This window comes from Scyliorhinus torazame, chromosome 1 (assembly GCF_047496885.1).
Source record: "Scyliorhinus torazame isolate Kashiwa2021f chromosome 1, sScyTor2.1, whole genome shotgun sequence".
In the NCBI taxonomy this organism is placed as follows: Eukaryota; Metazoa; Chordata; class Chondrichthyes; order Carcharhiniformes; family Scyliorhinidae; genus Scyliorhinus; species Scyliorhinus torazame.
In genome coordinates, this window is record NC_092707.1 from 236,556,725 (window position 1) to 236,580,924 (window position 24,200).

Below are 24,200 nucleotides of genomic sequence, written 5' to 3' on the forward strand. Positions count from 1 at the left end.
AGAGGACAGATGTGGAAGGTGCTCCGGGAGCCCGGCGAACCATGTCCATATGTTTTGGTCATGCCCGGCACTGGAGGGGTTCTGGAGAGGAGTGGCGGGAGCAATATCTCAGGTGGTGAAAGTCCGGGTCAAGCCAAGCTGGGGGCTAGCACTATTTGGAGTAGCGGACGAGCCGGGAGTGCAGGAGGCGAAAGAGGCCGGCATTCTGGCCTTTGCGCCCCTGGTAGCCTGGCGAAGGATCTTGTTAGTGTGGAAAGATGCGAAGCCCCCCAGTGTGGAAGCCTGGATAAATGATATGGCAGGATTTCTCGGGTTGGAAAGGATAATGTTTGCCTTGAGAGGGTCTGTGCAGGGGTTCTCCAGGCGGTGGCAACCTTTCCTCGACTATCTCGCGGAGCGTTAGATGGAGTTCAGTCGACAGCAGCAGCCCAGGGTGGTGGGGACAGAGGAGGGGGGGGACATCTCTTTCTGGGGGGGAGGGGAAGAGGGAGGGATAGGGAAAGGGAGGTTCTCGGGGGGGGGGGGGGGGGGGGGGGGCATCTGAGCAAGAAAAACATAAACGATCCAGAAAACTGATATGTACGGGAGGAATCCAATGTACAAAGTTCTGTATCATATTGATTTGCCGTGTTTATGTCTTGCTATGCTCTTCTTTTTGTTACGGGGAGGTGTTTGTTTAAATGGTTGAAAATTCTGTTAAAAATTCTTAATAAACATATTTTTTTAGAAATAATTTTTTTTTTTAAACTACCAACCTTGCTCCGTGTACAGGCTAGCATCACAATCAGTATATCGGTTGCGTAGGGATCCCCCAGTAGCCCAGTTTATCCAGCTTTGGAACGCCCATTCGGGCCTCCCAGCAATGCGGAAAGCCCTAGTCCCAACAGTGATATGAGAGACATTCGCCCAGCCAGAAAGGAGCTGGAGGCCAGTGTTCAATGGAACGCAGGTGGTGTTGTCACAAACGCATTGGCCAGACGCCTGGGTGATATGGCACCTCCTGTCCGTACAGGTGGGGAACAGACATGTTATATTCGTTTCCACCTCTACCAGCAAACAGCCGTACCCGCCACTGCTGAAACAATTCTCGTACGATCGGGAGTCTCTATTGGGAGTGAAGTGGCTAGGTATGTACGCCCTCCATCGTTGCAGCCTATCATGCTGTGAGTGGGAATTATCCCGAGGAAGGGGAAGGCAAATAGACGGTGGTGCTGAACCTGGATCGGAAGGAAGAGTGACTTGCTCGGGCGGTGGCTCGGAATGCTGACAATGAACCACCATTTGGGGAGTGCCCCAAAGCGGTGAAACAGAAAATAACCTAGATGCAGGATTCAGGTAGCAGACAGCCCGTCCCTGGCCATACAAGCGGTGGTAAATCTGGTAGAAGAGATTCATACTACCCGGGTTTTACTCAGTCTGGGTCCTAAATGAAATAAGTGTATCTCCTGATAACCTACGTTCGAGTTGTACTCCCCTCCTTAATCGCCCCGTCCTCTCTCTAGTCCCCCTCTCTCACAACCTCTTCCTACCCTCTCCTGACGGTCTGATTTTACCTTTATGGCACCAATCTTAACACATCCAAAATCAACTTTACATGTACTCCAAAAACAAGGCAATGTCCATGTAATGTTCCCTTCCCATCGCCGGGACCGGTGCAATTGCTTCATAAGTCCTGCATTGTCCGTTAACCTGATGACCTTCCATGAGTCGATACCATGTCCTCGTATATGGGGGCAGCGAAGAACATCACCTCTGCATAAACTAAATGTCCTTGTAGTTTGGTTGCGGTCACTCCAAGCGAGGCGAGGCCGAAGATTACACAGGCGGTGTGCAGCCACCCCATCATGCTTTACACTTGTAAAACAGCACTGGGGAAGGGAGGCAGGTTAGTAACCGACCTTTTTACAGTGGTAGAGGTGGACCCAATTTACAGTGGTGGAGGTGGACCCAAGCACTCCGCCCCTCCACTTTAACTGCAGTGGGGGTGGTAAGGAGAACTTGGAAGGGCCCCTCCCATCGTGGCTCCGACCCTTTCCGAGTCCAATTTTTGACCATGACAACTACCGGGCTACACTGAAAGTGAGCTAGGTAATGGGGGGCGGTGGCGGGTGAGCAGCGCGGACCTGGCCATGGAGCTCCTTGAGGACTTTAGTGAGGGTTAGAACATAGGTGGTCATTTCTTCAGTCATATGGTGAAACTGAACCAGTCTGGGAACATGCAGGTTCCAGGGAGTTCTAAGAGGCCTGCCATAAAGGATCTCGGCAGAAGAGAGCCGGGCCGGTCCCGCAGCTGGTAGAGGGCAACGGGGAGCAACTTAAGCCATGTCAGTCCTGTGTCTGCTCTTAATTTAGCCAATTTAGTTTTGAGGGTCTGATTGTGTCTCTCAACCAACCCGGCCGCCTGCGGTCTGTACGCAGTGTAACTGCTGGCGTATGCCCAACTGGGAGCAGAACTCCTTGTTAATCTGTCTAATAAAATGAGGCCCGTTATCAGAACTTAACAGACCCGGTATACCGTACCAGGCAATGATTTCCCTCATCAGAACTTTAACCACAGTAGCAGCTTTATTATCGGTAGTCGGATACGCCTCGACCCATCTGCTGAACACATCCACGATGACCAAAACATATTTATAACATTGACACCTTTCTAACTCAATGTAATCCATTTGGAGCGTCTCAAAGGGACCATTGGGCAACGGAGTTTGCCCCATACCACAAGGGATACCTTTGCCGGTGTTATATTGCTGACAAATCAAACACCGATTACTGATACTCTGGGCCAGCCCCTGCATTTTAGGGTGCCACCAAGTGTCCAGCAACAAATCACTGGTCCCCCAAGCCCCACAATGAGTTGCAAAGTGTACACATTCGATGACCCATAAAGCCAGTACATCAGACATACAAGTCTGATGTGCTGGCGTGGTCCATTAAGAGGAAACAGAATCATATGTACAACCTCACCGTTTCCACATTTGTTTATCACACTCAGGAGCGTCCTCCTGTAACCTTATGACGTCTTGGATGGTTGGCATTGGCTTGTCAGAAGCAGACCTATTTATAGTAGATCGTTTAGTCTGACTTGACATTTTGGGCACCATCACTTGCTGAATTTGCGCGGCTGTCCACGCTGCACAATCTGCTTGTTCATTACCAACGTCAACTGGGGTCGGAAATCTGCGCGGGCATAAGGAGGGCCTGCAGTAGGTCATTAACTAAACCCCGGTGGGATATTTCCGTGCCGGCCGAGATAAGGAAATCCCCTATTCTTCCAGAGCTGTGGGTTGGCTGAAGTCGAGTGTTAATCGTTTCAGGGACCTCAAAATATTTTATGGAGGTGCCGTTTGGCGTGACTTGAAGTGCGTACTCTGTTGGATCTGAATGATCCACTGCCCTCCTTAACATAGGCCCTAGATCCTTGGCATGGTACTGGCCGTGGACCTGACGTGTAATATGAGGGCCCACAGAAGCTGACTGTGGCCATAAATGTGGTGGTATTGTAACAAAATCGACTGTACCTTCTTTTCCCGTGACTGTGGCTGTAACCTTCACTGGCCATTCAGTCCCAATTAACGGCCGGAATTTGTCCTCCAACTCCCTGTTCTGTCCGGTTCTGTCATAGGCCAGGGTAACGTGATGCAGTGAATGTTCAATGTCTAATGTCCACCACTGGGGAGTGAGAGAAATATAGCACTGTTGGCTCATCCTCCATGATTAAACCGTGACCCCTTTGTCTCCGCACTGTAGCTGGAAGATACACAGTAAATCTCGGGCCAACAAGTTGCAGTCCAATCCAGTAGTCACCACAAACCGATAATCCGCAGACTTATTCTCATAAGTGACTGTCACAGGTTCATAAATAGGATACTCATACACCTGTCCTTAGAACCCCAACAAATGCTGGGTGTGGTCGGATAGTGGTAGTCGAAGATCTGATTGCACCGAAGACATGGCTGCTGCAGTGTCGATTACAAATGGGCAGTGTTGATCTCCTATCTGCAGAGAAATAATAGGCTCCCTGTCCGATTGAAGAGTCCTTATGACTAAATTAGCTAGTCAATCTTGTGTTGGGAAAAGGTTTGCCTGGGAGAAGTCAGTGTACCTCGTCTGTCCTCCCTTTGGTGGGTACCCCCTCCTTTGGGTCGGGTAGTCTCCTTCTGCTGCCCGTCTTTTAAAGGGGCTTTCCTGTTGCCAGAGATCTGCACGGCCGCAATTAAAACATGTATTGTTCCCTCTATATCTGCCCCGTCCTCTTTTCCCAGTAGACCAATGGCCCCTCAGAGGGGGTGGCAGTTGTGAAGCTGTCGGTGCATACGGTGGGCCATAAAGAGGAGCTGAGGGTCCATTTGGGTGGGTTTGATATCCTCCCCCGTGTTGGATCCACCCACCCAAGGTCACAATATTGGGGTTCCAGCTGGTAAGCCACCGTATCTGCCGCTGGTTGGGGTCTCCGATCATCCTTTTTCATTACACGCTCAGTCTTAAACTTTGTAACTGAGCCTCCTTCCTGGCCTACACCCTCCTTCCAATAAAATTTGACTGCCCTGGCCATCTGAGAAGGGCCGTTCTCTGTCCAATTCATGTTATTACATTTCACGGCAGTAGCCACGGAAGGTGGTAGGCAATGCATTAACATAGCACAATATTGAGGGGAATTCTGACCATTTTGGTACGGCAAGTCGCCTGACTGCCCATAGTAGATTTTATTAAAACGTTCCAGACATTCCTCTGGCTCTTCAGTCTTTTTAGTTTTGAGGTCTAAGATAGCAGAAATGTTTATGGGCTTTTGAAATGTGACATTCAACGCATTCAGGATTTGTGCCTGTCTATCATCGTCCAAAGCATGGGCTTGCTGAAAAGCGGCGTGGCTAGCATAATTGAAGTGATTGAGATGATTGCGGTACTCTGCTGGGGTTAAAACCTGCTGGACTAGGGCCCAGAGGTCCCTTGAATCTGCTTGATAAACTGAGATGGTAGTTCTCAGATAGTCCACGAAAGCAGCAGGAGATTTCTTCCTGTCTGGGATTGCAGCCAGAATAGCCATCATCTCACTGGGTCTCCATGGGAAATCTATCGTGGGCTGGGCGGCCGCCGTTACAGCATCAGGGTTTGGTATTTTCCTAATCGGCAACTGTCTCAGAGTCTCACTAGGGGGTGCTCTAGCGGATTCCTCTGGCTCTTCAAAGACTTCGATGTCCTTCCCTTCCACTAGGGGGAGCTCCAGCTCCTCAGAACCATTCCCATCCTCTTTCTTTGTTCTCATACTTTTCTGTCCTACCATATCGGTCTGAAGGGATCTAGGTGGTATGCGTGATTGTTTCTGGATAGGATCAGGCCCTTCTCTCTGTCCGAGATCGGGTCCTAGAGCTAACTGAGCTTGTTGAACAAAGTTCCCCTTCTCTAACAGACGGTGACGATGCTGAAATAGGACCCAATCTATCAACCGAAGGGGCTGGAGAGGCTGGCATGATTTGAATCTGGGCAGCAGTGACTGGATCTAAATTATGATACCCTGGTGGTTCCGGAATTAGTGCAGACAATGCTACTGGTGCAGTCGGGACTCTACCCGACATGGTCCAATTCTCTGGGTCCTCAACTCCTTCTGTCAATGCAAGGCCAGCCATTGAACTACGTAGCTCATTTTCTTTCTCTCGTGTCCACCCTCTCTTTACTTGCGCGTTTTTTGAATGCACACTCCTTTTTCAAGATCTCCAGAGTTTTCTGGTTCCCCCTTTCACTAATTGGAATCCCCATTTTAAGGGCATTTTCTTGCCAACTTAATAACATGATCTTATCCCTCTCATGTTGACACTATTGTCTCCATAATCTAATTAACTCTTTAGCTTTCATACTTTGGCTCTCTTTTTTTTAAAATTTGCCTATAACCAATGGCAATTTTTGCTACTTGGCAAAATTATTTAAAAGGTTTTAACAGTGTTCTTTTAAAACTTAAAATGTTTGAAAATTCAAATTGAATTACTGCAACCTGCAAGCTAAGCTCTGATCTCAACTCAGAACTGAATTTACGATTTGCTTAACACAAACTTGCATAACTTTTACAACTTAATTAATTCTTTATCTTAATTTTTCTTTTAACAAGTTTTTCTTACATTCACAAAAATGTTGGCTGCTATCAATGAGGGAGCAGTTAGCTGCGATGATTTATACCGGAGCAAAGTCAACTGTCATCTCCAGATTTACACTTTTTTAAATGGTGTCAGTGAGTTTCTTTAAGTTTCTATTAATTCACAAATAAATGAGATAAACATTATTTCAAGTAATTCAAACTTAAGATTCTGGCAATTTCAATCAATTGCTTGCTAAAATAATTAACTTTTATCAAAGAGGTGGAGAAATCCACTGGTTTCCTTTAATTAATTGAAAACGTAACTTTGCTGGAGTTTCACTGACTCGAAAGAAGGGTATCCAATTACACCACAAGCTGCCTGTTATCTCAAGTTGCTGTTAACCCTTTGAGAGACTAACATGCAGCATCCAGTTTGTTTTAAAATTTATCGTTTCTCGCCACTACAGTCCCCAAGGATACAATTTTAGCTTAACTATAGTTTTAAAAACACTCGTGGAACTAAACCATCTTTCCAGATATCCCATCAGTTCAATTTTCTAATCCCCAGACTGACCTTTGATTTCATCGAGACGATCTTTTCGTACCAACCGCGAGTGACCAGACCAATCAGACCATGAGAAGAGGGGAAAACCAATGTGTGTCATTTTCCACTTTCCTTGTCCAAAATCAGTAATTCTGATTTCGCAATTGGTCGGTAACCGTCTGGAGAAATCCCGGGTTTCCGGCACCAAATGACAAATCATTGAATTCTTTACCCGTCAGTCTGGCCTCAATAAAACTCGAGATGGATTTGTAGGCATAGTATTATTTATTTTTAACCAACTTGCAAGTCTGACTCGCTTCTCAGGGACACAGAACCAGTCTCCTGGACCCCTTGGAAATGAATGAGGTCCGAGGCAAAGGGATCTCTGCAAATACATTCAAATGGCATCAAGTTTCACATACAGATTCCCATAGGTCATCCTATACCCCTCCTGACCTGGCCATACATCCTAATTGGCTCACTTCTCATTCCTTAACCCTGGGCCTCTTGTTACCCAGCATCCTTTTCCCCTCCTCTACCAGACACCCCTCCCCCCTTCCTTGCCCTGCTTGCTGAAATCCTTTGTCCTTTGTGAACTCACTAGAATTAAACTGGCCTCTATCTACATTACTGTAACTAATATTTAAACTTACTATTTTATATCACATTCGTCAACTCCACCTAACCTGCACAAATGGATCAGTTCTGTAAAGAAATGTTAACTAAATATTTATCTGAATCTAAACCTATATTATTGAATAGACCTACTGGTGAATGGCCATTTGGACCTGCTAGGTGTTGCAGGTCCACCACAAGTTATAGAATCACTATAGCACAGAAGGAGGGGGCATTCAACCATAAGTCCATGGCGCTATAAAAATGTGTAATTCTTGTCAGACTGTAGCAGACTGAGGCATTGAGTTTGGTTCCATCTTTGTTGAGGATAGCTGTTAGCAAGAAATGTATATTCTTAGTGAAATAAAGAAAATTGCTTGAAGTGCAGACCCTGCTGTCTCTGATTTCATTTCTGTATGGTTAATACACCTTGGATAATGCTTTGGTAAATCTATATCTGTACGTCTTTTATCAATGAGTTCCTCAATTGGAAGAAACATTTGCTAACATTTCAAATTTCAATGGTGATGTAACTTAATTATTTATGTAATGTACCGAATAACAATTACAGTCCGAAGATAATATAGAGCAATTTAAAAACATTCAGGGCACTTACAGCAATACTTTTAATGTTTATAAATGTAAATTAGTTGTTTATCCCAATTTTATAAAACTGAATAAATTACCAGACCTTGCTATTTTAGTTCATAGAATCATTGAAGGGTTTCAGCACAGGAGAAGATCATTCAGTCCGTTGTGTCTGTGCTAACTCTCTGCAAAAACTCTCTAACCCTGCACAGCTTTTCTTTTTGGTGCTTATTCAATTCCCTTTTGAAGGCCCTGATTGTAACTGCCTCGGGTAGTGCATTTCTGATGCTAACCATTTGCTGCATACATTTTTTCCTTTATCCCCTCATTTGTTCTGTTGCCAACCACTGCATAAATTGGTGTCCTCTGGTTCTCTACTCTTCCATCAATGGGAACAATTTCTGTTTATCTACTTTGTCTAGACCCCTCATGATATTGGACACTTCCATTACATCTCATTTCAGTCTTTGCTTTAAGGAGAACAGCCCCAGTTTGTCCAATCTAAGAATAATCCTATAATCTTTATTATTGTCACAAGTAGGCTAACATTAACACTGCAATGCAGTGAAAAAGCCCCTAGCCACCACACTTCGGCAACTGTTCAAGTACACGAAGGGAGAATTCAGAATGTCTAAATTACCTAACAGCACATCTTTCGGGACTTGAGGGTGGAAATCGGAGCACCCGGAGGAAACCCACGCAGACACGGGGAGAATGTGCAGACTCTGCACAGAAAGTGACCCAAGCTGGGAATCGAACTTCAGACCCTGGCGCTGTGAAGCAACAGTGCTGACCACTGTGCTCTGAAATCCTTCAATCCTGGAAGCATTCTTGTTGATCTTTTTTGCACTCGCTATAAAGCCTTCATAGCAATCCTAAAGAGCAGTGCTCAGAAACAGACACATTTGGCGCTGAACCAGAGATGTAGAGAAGTTCTCCAAAACGTTGTTGATTGTGTGCTTTATGTCTAACTCAGGATCCCATATGCCTTTTTATCCACTTAAATTGCCCTACGGCCATCAACAATTTATGGACTGGCTCCAGGTGTCTGTTCCTGCATCTCATTTAGGATTGTATCCCTTAGTTTTTATATTGCCTCTCCTTGTTCTTCCAAGCAAAATGTACCACTGCACACTCCTCTACAAATCTAATCTGCCACATGTCTGTCTATTCCACTTTATCTTCTTGAAGTCTTATCATCATCTCTCAGTTCAGAATACTACCAAAGTTATCATCTGCAAATTGTCTCAAATTTAAATCTTTAACATATCAAGAAAATCAGTAGTCCTAATACTGAGCCCTAGGGAATCCCAGTGTAACCCCTATTCTAGTGTAAAAAAGAACATTTCACCACTTTTCTGTCACTCTGCTAAGTTTTGTATCCATGCAGCCAATTTCTCTTTCATTCTATGGGCTTCAGATTCGCTGACAAGCTTGCTATTTGGCACTAAACACCTTTTGGAAGTATATGTACACCACATCAGCTGCAGTACTTTCATCAACCATTTTTATTACGTTATCAAAATTTGAGTTATTTACTGCATACTGGCTTTCCCTAATTAATCTGCCCTTGTCTAATTGATTGTTAATTTTACACCAGATTATTTGTGCCTCAAAATTTTCCCACCACTGGCATTAAACTGACTAGCCTGTATTTGCTGGGTCTATTCTTGCACCTTTTTCAAGCAAGAGTGTAGCATTTGCAGTTCACTAGTCCTCTAGCACCATCCCTGTGCCTGAGGACGATTGGGAGCCAGTATCTCCATAATTTCTGTCCATCCTTCAGCATCCTCTGCATCCATCTAGTCCTGTTAACATATTAACTTTAAGTACATACTACTCTGTAATACATTTTTACAATTTCTAACCAGTATCTCAACTATCTGCTCTTTCACTGACCCATTCTTCTTTGTAAACACAGATGTGAAGTACTCATTTAGTACCTTGGCTATGCTCTCTCCTCCATATATAGATCCCTTAATCGGCCCCACCCCACATTTTTCTGCAATCTTGCTATTCATATGTTGGTAGAAGACTTCTGAATTTCTGTTTGTGTGAACTGCCAGTCCCTACTCGTGCTCCTTCCTTGCTTCTGATTTCCTTTTACACTTCCCCTCTGGACATTCTATAGCTATCCTGTTACTCACTAGTATTATCAACATGACATCTGTCATCCTCCTCCAAATGACCTTGGACAGATCTGTTCCTACCCCGCAAACATGGACGCTCCTTCAGTTTAATATTTTTACTTTAGAATCTTCTTTGTCCTTTTCCATGGAGAGCATAAATTTTATGATACTATGATCACTGTACCCCAAAAGTTTCTCAACTGTCACTTGATCCACTTGACCCACCTCATTCCCCAAATTCCAATCCAGAAATATTTCCTTTCCTGTTGGGTCAGAAACATAACTGATTAAGGCAGCACGGTGGCACAGTGGTTAGCACTGCTGCATCACTATCCGTGTGGAGTTTGCACATTCTCCCCGTGTATGCATGGGTTTTGCCCCCACAACCCAAAAGATGTGCAGGGTAGGTGGATTGGCCACGCAAAATTGCACCTTAATTGGAAAAATGAATTGGGTACTCTAAATTTATAAAAAGAAACATTACTGATCGAGAAAATCTTCCTGAACACTGAAGAAACTCTTCCCCTCGTTTATTCTACATTCCGAGTCCCTTTCATCTGCCAAGTTAGTTTAAATCCTCCCAAGCAGTATATTGATCCTGCTTCTGTTTAGGTGCAGCCTGCTTAGTCTGTGGAGGTTCAACCTCCCCCAGAACCAGTCCCCATGTCCTAGAAATATAAAGCCATCCATCCTGCGCCATATTTTCCAGCCATACATTCTATCCTATTTTTATACTCACTCTTACGAGATACTTGAGAGTAATTTGGGGATTACTATTTTTGAAGTCCTGCTTGCTAGTCTCCTGGTTATCTCCCTGATACCTGCAGGACCTCATCTCATCTACCAATAGAGACTGCAACCTATCTGTTTGCCCTTGGATTGCTCAGGGGCTGCTCAATGGCATCAATGAATCTGACACGAGGCAACATACCAAATGAATTCCAGTCTGTAACCACAGAAGTGCCTTTCTGTTTGCCTAATTATAGAATTCCCAGTCACTTTTGCTTTCCCTATCTTCCTCCTGTCTCCCCTGTGCAAACAAGACATCCATAGTTCGGTGGACATGGCTGTGACTGCACTTCCCGCATAAATCATCGCTCTCACCAGAATTGAAAACTGAATATTGGTTGGAGATCAAATGGACTCTGGCTACCTGCACTACTTCCCAGATCCTCCTTGACTGCCTGGCAGTCACCTATTTACTCTCATCATACCTTTAAGCTGTGGGGTGACAACATCCAGAAATGTGCTTTTCACACAGTTCTCATATCATGGATGCATGGTGCCGGCTGCTGCTCAAATTCTGAAAACCGGAGCTAAGGTTGCCCTCGCTGATGACATTTTCTGCGCACGTGGTTGTGCAGGACATGAGAAGCATCCTGGAGTTTCCATATGGAACAGGATAGGCACTGCCTGGGGCCATATATCCAGACATATCTCTATTTATTAGATTAACTAAACTTGTTATAAATAAGCTAAAAACTTGTATATAAAAAAAACCTGCCAGCAACTTTCCATCTCCCCAAACATAGAATTTGTCATAGAAGTTACAGTACAGAAGGAGGCCATTCAGCCCATCGAGTCTGCACCGGCTCATGGAAAGAGCACCCTACCCAAGGTCAACACCGCCACCCTATCCCCATAACCCAGTAACCCCACCCAACACTAAGGGCAATTTTGGACACTTAGGGCAATTTATCATGGCCAATCCACCTAACCTGCACATCTTTGGACTGTGGGAGGAAACATTATATTACATTTTTTTAACCTCACTCCTCCCTGACCCCTGCGCACTCTCCATTCTGCTGATGCCCTTGCAGACCACTTTCAGGTCCATGGCTCTTCATTTCAGGCTCTCTAGAAAACTAATTCCCCATCTGGTGTCCTGTCTTTTGTTGATTTGCTCTATGCTGACTCTCCACTGATATTTTACATGTTGATCTCCAGGCCTGCACTCTCTGACTTTTCTACTTTTGTTAAGCACTTGTGGTGCCCATTATTTGCATTCATGTATGAGCCATACAAATTCGAACACTAACATTTTGGAAGAAGTTTCTAATTTAATGTGTTAGGCATAATTAATTCATACATTGGTGCCGAAGTAAATAATGAATGCTGTTCTAACTCGACTTTTTTGTTTTTGGCTGAGAAGACCAACCTCCAAGTCCTGGGGCAAAGCCCGTTTATTCTACTGCACCTACCTCCAAAATCCAATCGGTCTCCACTGGGAACCTTTGTGCGGAGGTCAGTATTTTTACAGTTTTTGGGTGACTAGTGGTTTAATCCATAACAAATGTTGCAAACTATTAAATATAACCATCGGGGAAATTAGACCAGACAGCATTGAACCTGACATGTTCTTTCTGAAGTCGGGTATGCAGTGGCGATGGCAACCCACCTGCCAGTGGTAGGAATGCCATCAAGCTAATTAAGAAGTCACTTAACAGAATTATTGCAACAGCAATTTTACTTGCATCGTGCAGGACCCCAGCAATTGAGAGCAGGCAACTGCACAGATGGAGTTTGAAACAGAATTACAGCTGAAGGAGATCTACATGTTAATAGCAGAAAATGGCAATACTGCTGTCTTATGCCACAGCCTTGCCATTGAATGTGGAATTCCTAGAAAGGGATCTATCCGATCGTCATGGCCTAATGATGTCTCAACTTCTCCCTATACTGATGGTGACTTCAGTGAGTCCCTACCACTCCTGCTTGTGCGTCATTAGTGCTCCCACTGGTGACGATGAGGGCTACCAGCCTCCCTTGTAGTGGACCGCACTGTCTGCAGCCCCCACCTTCAGAATCCTCCTGACATTCCCAATTGGGGCAGTGAACACTGAGGTGACCTACTAATTGTCTGTCCTGAGTGACTTCATGACTCTGGAATGACCGTACACTGGTGGCATAATTCAGTCTGTGGTTCAATTCAACAAGCCAGACAGCAGCAAAATGATTAACTATGTTGCTAATTATTACCAAATTTCACATTTGCTTTTATTTCTTTGCTACAATCGCATTGACTTTTCACAATGTAGTGTACCTCCTAAAACCCTGCCTATGTTTGTTTGATCACAAGGACATTAGACTGCCCAAATAATTGAAACCTGAGCCTTGAACTTCATCTATAACTATTCATTACAGGACAGAATGTAATCTTTGTCATCTGAAAAATTAATTCCTGACCAACAAAAAAACAGGGGAAAAAATTGGGATATCACAATTGGGTTATATCTAGGCCTTGTGGAGTATCCTGTCAACATGCCACAAGCTCTCACCAGCTGTTGAGGGATCTTGAGAGCTAGGGGTTTAAAAAAAAAAAGTGCATTTGAAAATAAACCATACTAGCAATTCTGTTTGTATTTTGGAGAAATTCAAAACTCTCATTTTACCCAATACCCCTTTGTCTAAGGCCGGTCTGTGGATTTTACCTAATTCTCAAACAGCATCTATACTGATAAATGCCTAACCTGTTTTTTAAATAAAGACTTTTTATAAAATTTCTGTAGCAATCATATATTATGCATGATATGTGTCTCTTATAACCTCTTAAAATATTTATGCTTAGTGTTTTTAATTCATATATCATGAATGGTTGCTGGTTCAATTAAATAAATTGCTAATTCTACTTTTAGGAGCAAGCATTGCCTACAAGACCTGAAGCCTATCCAATTCCCACACAGACATATGCCAGAGAATACTTCACCTTCCCAACTTCCAGATCCCAGGACCGAGTGAGTCCTGTCTCTGGACAATGGCAACATTATGATGAGAGAACAATGATGCAGGAGCAGCCCACCAATGCCACTGTACAGGTAAAACCTATGTTCATTGTCTCGACAATAGTCAAATAGAAGAAATCATCCAAAGTGTTTTTGATATTGAAGGTTTTGAAAATGTTATGATGTGGAGATGCCGGCTGGGGTGAGCACAATAAGAAGTCTTACACCACCAGATTAAAGTCCAACAGGTTTGTTTCAAACACTAGCTTTCGGAACACTGCTCCTTCCTCGGGTGAAGGAGGTTTGAAACAAACCTGTTGGACTTTAACCTGGTGTTGTAAGACTTCTTATTGAAAATGTTAGGTTGAGCTGCAGTGCTGGTTTGTATATTCTCCCTGTATTATAGAATAACTAGTAATTGAAATGAAAATGAGTAAAAACATTTTTTTATTTAATAAATGATAGCTCCTGCTGTTGGGGTTTGTTTGTACTGTCTTTCTCCTAAAGAGGGGGGATTGCATTTTAATTAATATTGCTTCATCTAATATTGTCTTTTAAATACCCTGGGGAATAATGAAACAAATGGTAGCTTTTCTGAAGTGATGTTATTTCATTTCAAAACTGTATGTTAATAGTGGCAAAAGCTGGTGAGTGGACTCTAGCTGGATTGAGTAACATAACCCTATCTAAGAGCTATTTCTAGAAGGGCTGTTTCGATCTGCTTAAAACACAAGTGGTGTTTACGGTGAAATTCAGAAGTTTAAGGCTGTATACCTTCCTTTATTATAGGGATACTCTTAATTTTGGATTTACTTAATTAACTGAATGTTTAATAGTTTAAGAATGCCCCAAGCTATATTGCAATGAAGTGGAGAAGGAACAACAAGTTCAAAAATATGAACAAAAATAAAAAAGGAACTACAATGGAAGACACCAGAAAGAACCAAACAGCAAGATTAAACTGTTTAAAGGAATTAAATTGACCATCGATACGCTAAAATAAGAGATTGTCTGGGAGAAAAAATTATTTTGACTCTTGCACATATTGCCAGGATGTTTAATTTACTTTAGCCATACCTGTATTGCAGCACTTATTGCCGCTCTTATACATAAACTGAATAAAAAAGCAGCCTTGCAGTCTTCATGAAATGCTTGAAGAATTACTCTACGTAAGTTACTCTACATAAATTTGTAAATACCGTAGTGACTGCACTTAAAATCAGTTCATAATTTTTCCAACCTCATAGTTTAGAATTGCTTTAGGAAATTCTACAGATGCCATATATAATTGGAATGCAACACAAGATTTAGGAGAAAATAATTTGGCCCTTCAGGCTTGCTCCACCATTTGATAAGGTTGCTCCACCATTCAATAAGGTTGTGGCTGATCTGATTGCACCCGTGATTCCATTTTCCTCTCCCCACCCCATGACCCTTGATGCCCTTGTCAATCAAACATTTATCGAACTCAACCCTGAATGTATGCAATGACACAGCCTCCCCTGGCCTCTGGGGAAGAGAATTCCACAGACTAGCAACCCACTTGAGAGAAAATATTTCTCCTCTTCAGTCTGAAATGGGAGTCCCCTAATTTCTAAACTGTATCCTCTAATTCTAGACTCCTTTACAAGGCGAACAGTCCTCTCAGCATTCACCCTGTCAAGTCCGCACCAGATTTATTTTTTTAAATATAAATTTGGAGTACCCAATTATTTTTTTTCCAATGAAGGGGCAATTTAGCATGGCCAATCCACCTAACCTGCACATCTTTGGGTTGTGGGGGTGAAACCCGTGCAGACATGGGAAAATGTGCAAACTCCACACGGACATTGACCCAGGGCCGGGATTCAAACTCTGGTCCTCTGCGCCGTTGTCCCAGTGCTAACCACTGCGCCACATGCCGCGCCGCCCCCCCCCCCCCCCCAAACAAGATTTATATATTTCAATGAAATCCCCTCTTATTTATACTTTTCTCTCCACCGTGGGACTAGGCAGGGATGTCCTATGTCCCCCCTGCTGTTTGCACTCGCGATTGAGCCGTTGGCCATCGCATTAAGAAGTTTGGGGTTTTAGAAAGGAATAGTGCGGGGGTGGGGATAGAGCATAGTGTGTCCTTATATGCCGATGACTTGCTGTTATCCGTGTTGGAACCGAATGTGTCGATAGGGGGAGTATTGGAGCTGCTTCGAGTGTTTGGGTGTTCCTTGGGGTACAAACTAAATCTAGACAAGAGTAAGTATTTTGTGGTGTCTCGGCTGGGAGGGGGGGCTGCCATTCCGTAGGGCAGGGACTCACTTTAGGTACCTGTTGGTGCAGGTTGCCCGGGAGTGGGTGGGCGGGGGGGGGGGGGGGGGGCTCCACAGGTACAACATTTCTAGTTTGGTGGGGAGAGTGAAAGCTGATCTGGCAAGGTGGGATGGTCTCCCTCTGTCACTGGCGGGTCGGGTACAGGCAGTTAAAATGAATGTGTTGCCGCAATTTCTGTTTATTTTTCAATGCCTGCCGATTTTTCTGCCAAAGGCATTTTTCAGAGAGATTGAGGGAAGGATTACTTCGTTCATATGGGGAGGGAAGGTAGCCAGAGTTAGAAAGGTGCTGCTACAGAAGGGAAGGCAGGCAGGGGGCTTGGGTCTTCCGAACCTAATGTATTACTACTGGGCGGCGAATGTGGAGAAGGTGCGGAGCTGGGTCAGAGGGGATGATTCCCAGTGGGTCAGAATGGAGGAGAGTTTGTGCAGGGGGTTGGGATTGAAAGCACTAGCAACAGCGCCGCTCTCGATAACCCCGGGGAAGTACTCAGGGAGTCCGGTAATAATAGCTTCATTGAGAATTTGGAGGCAGTTTCGCCAACACTTCGGGTTGGGGGCAGAGTCAAGGGAAATGCCGATTCGGGGGCACACAGATTTGAGCCAGGGAGGTGGGATAGAAATTTTCGGAAATGGGAGGAGAAGGGGATTAAGACACTAAAAGATTTGTTTCTTAGGGGTCGGTTTGCAGGATTGAATGAGCTGGAAGTGAAGTATGGGCTGGAGCAGGTGGAAATGTTAAGATACATGCAGGTTCGAGATTTTGCCAGAAAGGAGATACAGAGCTTCCCGGTGGAGCCGGCCTCCACATTGCTGGAGGAGGTGCTGACGACAGGGGGACTGGAGAAGGGGGTAGTGTCAGCGGTTTACGGAGCTATTTTGGAGGAGGAGAAGGCACCATTGGAAGGGATCAAAGCAAAGTGGGAGAAAGAGTTGGGAGAGGATATAGAGATGGGGTTCTGGTGAGAGGTGCCCCGGAGAGTGAATGCCTCCGCCTCATGCGCGAGGTTGGGGCAAGGATGAGCCGATTCTTTGAAGGAGTAGAAGATGTGTGTGAACGTTGCGGGGGGGGGCCCGCTAATCATATGTTTAGGTCCTGTTATATGTTCATATGTTTATGTCCTGTTCAAACCTAGAGGATTACTGGAAGGCGTTTTTTACGATAATTTCTAAAGTGGTGCACGTGAAACTGGACCCGGGGTGTCGGACCAGCCAGGGTTGGAAACTGGTGCGGAGGAAGATTTTGTAGCCTTCGCCTCGTTGATCGCCCGAAGGCGGATCCTGATAGGTTGGAGAGCAACCTCTCCACCCTGTGCCCTGGCGTGGCGGGGGGACCTGTTGGAATTCTTGACTCTTGAGAAGGTTAAGTTTGAACTGAGGGGAATAATGGAGGGGTTCTACAATTCATGGGCATTATTCATTATGCACTTTCAAGAACTGGACAACATCGAACATTAGTTGGGGCGTGTTGTTGGGAGGGTTGGGGGGAGGGGGGGCTGTGTGTGTTGATGATGACTATGGGTGATTCCCGATTCCTTTTTGTCATTTGTTTGTGTGAACATGCGAGCTAATGTTTGGGGTTTGGTGGGGGGATGGGATCTTTGTTATTGATATGGGGATTGACCTATTTGTTACTGATTATTGTTTATTGTTGGTGGGTGTAAATGTGGGAGAAAATATGAAAAAGGAGGAGAATAAAAATATTTTTCTTTTTAAAAAAAAAAAAAAAAAAAAAAAAAATCACCTCTTATTCTTCTCTTATAGCCCAAACGGGTATAGGGCTAACCTATCTTCATAAACCACCACCTTCATCCCAGGAATCAGTCAAGTGACCCTTTGCTGTACTGCTTCCAATGTAATTCAGTATCACTGAAAAACAGAATTGTTACGTCGCAGCAGGAGGACATTTGGCCCATCCTATCTGCACTTGTTCGCCAATTGAGCATTAACTGAAATTTCTTATCCCTGGAACCATTCTTGAAAATCTCTTCTGCATTCTCTCCAATGTGTTCACATCCTTCCTATAGTGTGGCGCCAAGAACTGTATGCAATACTCCAGCTGAGGTCTAGCTAGTGTCTTGTATAAAATCATCTTATCTTGCTTTGTACTCTATACCCTATTAATAAAGTTCAGGATACTATATGCTTTATTAACTGCTCAGTTTTTAAATTTAGAGTACCCAATTTTTTTTCCAATGAAGGGGCAATTTAGCGTGGCCAATCCACCTAGCCTGCACATCTTTGGGTTGTGGGGGGTGAGACCCACGCAAATGCGGGGAAATAGTGCAAACTCCTCACGGACAGTGACCCGGGACCGGGATTGAACCCGGGTCCCCAGCGCCGTGAGGTAGCTGTGCTAACCACAGCTGAACACCATCCTCCAGATGTACCTCGTACAGCTGTAGCAACATTTCTTACTTTTATATTCTATTTCCCTTGCAAATTCCACTTGCCTTCCTAATCAAATCACTTTGCTTTACCTGCATCTATTTGTGATTCATATACCAGGACACCCAGAACACTCTGTACCATAGAGTTCTGTATTCTCTCTTTCTTTAAATAATATACTTTTCTATTCTTCCTACTTACCCTTAGTGTTGGGTGGGGTTACTGGGTTATGGGGATAGGGTGGAGGTGTTGACCTTGGGTAGGGTGCTCTTTCCAATTTGCCAATCCATTGGGACGCTTCCAGAATCTTAGGAATTTTGGAAGATTACAGCCGGTGCATCTGCTACCTCTTCAGCTACTTCTGACAAGACCCTAGGGTGCAGACTTTCAGGTTCAGGGGACTTGTCAGATTTTAATTCTAATAATTTTCCCAATAATGATTCCTTGGACAACTGTTTTACTTTCCCCTCTCCCGTTTACCTCAATTTTCAAGTATTGGGATTTTTGTGCCTTCTAGAGTGAAGACAAACAACCAATACTTGTTTAGTGTTTCCACCAATTCTTTATTTCCCATTATTAATTACCCAGTTTCACCTTCTCGCCATCAGGTCCTGATTGCTTCATTTTAGTTGACACTCCCATTTTGCCAGTCCATTTTTAGGACCATGTGGTTATTAGCTTTTCAGTTTGTCCTGGACTCTGGAACATTTCCAATTTAACCTGTAGTATGGTTGCCAGCGGCAGGAACAACAAAACGAGCGAGACTGGATCTTGCTAATATTCAAGAGGATTGGAAAGTGATCCAATGCCTGATGCAGACCTTGGGCAACGTGACTAATTGGCTTAATTGCATGACTCCAGGAAATTTTGTAAAGCTGTGGTTTACTCGAGTTTTTGCATCTGAGACCCTCTTTCAAATCCAGCCTAGAAGAAATTTTGTCTGTGTGGGCTGCAATGGTTTGGTGTGAGCAAGTTTGAGCACTTCTAATCCAGCTCGTAGTGGGAATCAGACTAACAAAGCTGTGTCTAATTTGGCACTCTCGCAGGTTGCAGGATGATTGGGAAATGGAACACAGCTGTACTTAAGGTGAGGCATAGGACGGAATAGAGGAACTTTGCTCTACCAAATTTGACCATGTTTCATGCTGATGCTAGACATTTTAACTTAAGTGGTTCTAACTAGCATTCTTCACCTCAAGAACAAAAAAGTAAATAAAAGCTTCTCAATCTTCTGTCTTAATTCCCCAGTGACATTACCATGTGGGCACTTGCTTTCATTAACTAATTTACTTTGCTCACATTCACCTCTTAAATTAATAACTCATGTTGTGGGAGTGGCAATGCTTTTCTTTTCAGATACAGGTATTCAGCACATTTTAGCTGCTTAATGTTTAAGAAATGAACCTGAAATATTTGTGATGATCATCTTTTAAAGTTTACCAATAAAATTCTGAATGGATAGTATAGTTCTCAATTATGTGTTAACTGATGATTAGAAAAATGTAACTGAAGCAACTCATGTTTTAAAGTATACCCTCCCCTACATTTATGCAGCTTTGGTGTAGGAACAATGAGGAGGGGGGTGCACATGTGAAAATCTAGAAACCATGGTTTCATTACTGTAAGCACAATAGTTTATAATGCATGAAAAGCGCAACCTAATTGATTAAAAGGGGGATCTGGAGTTATGGGGAGAAGGCAGGAAAATGGTAATGAGAAACATATCAGCCATGATTGAATGGCGGAACAGACTCAATGGGCTGAGTGGCCTAATGCTGCTCCTATGTCTTGTGGTCTAATCTGAGAATAAAATTGAGACCAGATTTTTTAAAAATTGTATACGAGTGAAATAGTTTGGATGGGGCAGCAAGGACAAATTTTTACTGAAACAAATATACTGTGCTGGCAATAATTTGATTTACAGCATCATGTGGAGTGCTCAACTATTATAACGAACATTAAAATTTATGTGGCAGTGCAAAAATCATTCTTGGCATTAATGCAGCAGTGGTAGTTGAACAATTAATGGCCTTTGATCTAAATTTATTTTACAAATGTGAAGTCCTGCAGTACAGCATGTTGCTTACCACCTTATTTTACCCCATCACAAGTTGATAGAACTGAACAACTAATAGAATAGCAGCTACTCAGTAACAATTAACATACCATTGACCATTGTAACCTAAACATTATCCTTCATTGTCTGGGCCAATATCGCCATTAGGTAATGATCACCAGCAGCCAGTTTTAACTTTAACTTCTATTTGTGCACATCATCAACATTAAATCTTACTCACTTGGTGCCTTTGGTAATGCAGTGCTCTTGCACTTTGACCAAACATCTCATCACTAAGCCACTTAAACAGTTTCCTGATGCATATCGAAGTGTTACCACATATTTAATTGTTACCAGAAAAATAAATTGATTTCTGGATAATTGATGCACACTACTGACCGCTTGAATTGCACATGTTCAGAGTTTTATATTTCTATAGTTTTGTGCGATTAAGACCAGCACAGACCCTTTTAAGATTCCTGGTTTATACTGAGTTTTTTTTGGCTATTGGAATTATAGACTCTGCTCAATTTTCCTGCAGAATAATCTCCGTTCTAATTTGGAGCGCTGAAAGTCACTGAATTCTAGCATCCGTTTTTTTTTTAAAAAGGCCTATCTAGTAATTACATTGTATTCTCATTAGACATTTTTATAGTTGGTGAATTTTAAAATTTGGCAGAATTTCAGGTATTCTTTAATCTGCAGTGCCTTTGGTCCTCTTAAACCTGGGAAGAAAAACCGCTGATCAGTTCCTCAGAGGTTTCTACAATCATTGACTGAAGTTGCAGCAAAAATCAGGAGAACCTTCCAGAAATGAATGGCATCAGTGTTTCTTTCAGTGCTTCCATAGTATTAAGAATTGAATATAAGCTTTTAAGTTTCCACATGGTCGTAAATTAGGTTATTTTTGACGGCACGGTAACACAGCGGTTAGCACTATTGCTTCACAGTGCCAGGGTCCCAGGTTCAATTCTCGCTTGGGTCACTGTCTGTGTGGAGTCTGCACGTTCTCCCCGTGTGTGCGTGGGTTTCCTCCGGGTGCTCCGGTTTCCTCCCACAGTCCAAAGATATGCAGGTTAGGTGGATTGGCCATGATAAATTGCCCTTAGTGTCCAAAAAGGTTAGGTGGGGTTACGGGGATAGGGCGAAGGTGTGGGCTTAAGTGGGTTGCTCTTTCCGAGGACTGGTGCAGACTCGATTGGCCGAATGGCCTCCTTCTGCACTCTAAATTCTATGTTATTAACCTTTTAGGTTAATTTATATTTTAATTACATTGTTCTAGCATTTTTACAATTATTAGTAATCTTCTGTGACACTGCTCAAAGATTCAATTAAATGAGAGTGAAGTGGCCAGGACAGAATTATGATTTTAAATTTTACTTGTGAGCTAATTTTGCATTTCCATCATTTGCAATAGGCCTGGGAAGTTCTCTGGATAAGAAGTATTTCTTCTAGATTCTCCTTCCTCTTAAGATAGTCAGTAATAGGATCTTGTCTGCAACAGCCTTACACTAGATATGGAAGGGTTTACAATATTGTGCAAGTTAACATTGAATCGTTGCTGCTTTAACTTATTCCCAGTTCCTAATTCATTTTAGCTGTAAAACAACAGATGATCAATAAAATAAAAGCAATAAACTGCAGGTGCTAGAAATGTGAAATAAAAACAGAATATGCTTGAAAAATTTAGGTCTGACAGCATCTGTGAGTGTGAAACAGTTAATGTTTCAAGTTTGTATGACTCCTATGGACTTGAAATGTTAACTGTTTCTCTCCATTGATGCTGCCAGACCTGAGTTTTTCAGGCATGTTCTATTTCTATTATAGATGATCAAAAAAGTCTCATTCCTCTAACATATATGCATGTTTAAAGCAACAAATTTTTAGAATGTATTTTCATCATAAATATACTTTTAATTTCATAACAGCGTGGAGCTCGTTCACAAGAGGAATTGCACGAGGCAAAAGCTTTTCACCTCGAGAAGGTGCGGCAGGAAGACCAGCTTCGCAGAGATGCAGAATACCAGAAAGATTTGGAAAGGAAGTCCGATGCATGGGGTCATCAAAGTTCCTTGGTGGATTCTAGCGCACCACGTCAAGAACAGTTCAATTACTCTTCAAAATCACTTCCAGCAAGTGCAATTGCTCCTCATAAAAGCGGACCTGGGCGTTGGAAAACTCCGGCTCCAAATCAGGCTACTCCAGTTGCTGTTTCCCAGCCCATTAGAGTAGAAAATCAATTGCCACCACCCCCTCCTCCACCACCAGTACACTATACAGTTGACTTTGATAATACCCACACAGACCCACCCCTACCACCCCCACCCCCACCTCCGCCAACTTCACAAGTATTAAATCCAGGCTCTGTGGTTGATCGTAGGAAACGAGAAGAACAACAGCGTTGGTATGAAAAAGAAAAAGCACGGTTAGAGGAAGAGCGAGACAGGAAACGCCGTGAGCAGGACAGGAAAATTGGCCAGATGCGTGGCCCACCACCTTTGCACATAAATCCCCCTCAACCTGTTCATGTTTCTTCTGCAATCCAGCAAACGAGGCCAGAAAAAATTGCCAGTCTACCGAGACCTCAAGATACAATAATCCGTGAACTTCAACCTCAGCAGCAGCCTCGCACAATTGAGCGCAGGGATTTGCAATACTTTACGATTAGCAAAGAACAGTTGCCTGGGAGTGATAGCCTTTCACCTGATCCTTGGAAACGAGATGCAAAGGAGAAAATGGAGAAACAGCAGCAACAACACCTCTTAGAGATGCTTAGCAAAGAGATACAGGAACTACAGAACAAGCCTGATCGCACATCTGAGGAGAATGACCGTCTCCGTAAACTTATGCTTGAGTGGCAATTCCAAAAGCGGTTACAGGAATCCAAAGAGAAGGACGATGATGATGAAGAGGAAGAAGATGATGATGTTGATACAGCACTTATCATGCAAAGACTGGAAGTGGAAAGACGGGCAAGGGTAAGGAGAGTCAAATTGTTCTTGCATTTTCTGTTCATTTTTGAAAATATTCATTGTGGCCTTTTATGGAAGATGTGTTCTAAAGTATAGCGTACTTAGCTGTTGTACTCTGAGTGGGTGTTTGCAGTTTTTATATATATATATATATATATATATATTATATCTTTGCCATATAAAATTATTTGCTGAGGTCCTCTCTTGGGTAAATATATATCATAAGATTGACCCTGATAGATCTGTACTTTGGTCAGTGTATCTTGTGTGTCACCGCACTATATATCACTTGACAGAACGTAAGACTGAGCGTCATGCATGAAGTAAATTCAAGCTTTATTCAGTCAGTTTTCAGATGGCTCTTGATCAAGTCAGTTTGCTTGCAAATACAGAGTTTAAAAGTTTGTTTTGTCCAAGCAAATACAGATGACTGAGTCAAATTCAATACAAATTGCAGTTCTTGATGATTTCTTCAAGTTAAAATGCACCATACAGAGAAGTTGAAAATAGACAAAATGGCATCTTCAGAGCAAAGAGCAGGAAATAGTTAAAGACAGGAAGTAAAGATGATTCCAGAATAATTTGCTCAAAATATTTTTAAGCTAACTGCTATTGCTGATGCTCTGTCCCCTTTCTGCCTGTGATTGAGTCATAATAATTATCATTCATTTTATTCGATAGAAATGGCTGTCCATCAAATTTTTAGTATGGGGTGACTGCAACATCTCATTCCTACCACACTTTATCAGTTCTCATGCCCAGATGCATATAGTAATGAATGTGTCTGTCTGGAGTTTTAATCTGATTATTCTC

General features: G+C 43.2%; 1 protein-coding gene across 12 annotated transcripts in view; it reads left to right on the forward strand.

The window, feature by feature from the left end:
* The window catches only part of afdna (afadin, adherens junction formation factor a), a 323,280-nt gene that overhangs the window by 274,978 nt on the left and 24,102 nt on the right, over positions 1 to 24,200 (forward strand). For all 12 annotated transcript variants that reach the window (XM_072503518.1, XM_072503546.1, XM_072503555.1 and 9 more), the window contains 3 exons: positions 12,096 to 12,187; positions 13,579 to 13,758; positions 22,344 to 23,393. In XM_072503518.1, the coding sequence (XP_072359619.1) occupies positions 12,096 to 12,187; positions 13,579 to 13,758; positions 22,344 to 23,393 (1,322 nt within the window). The remainder of the gene's footprint in view (positions 1 to 12,095; positions 12,188 to 13,578; positions 13,759 to 22,343; positions 23,394 to 24,200) is intronic.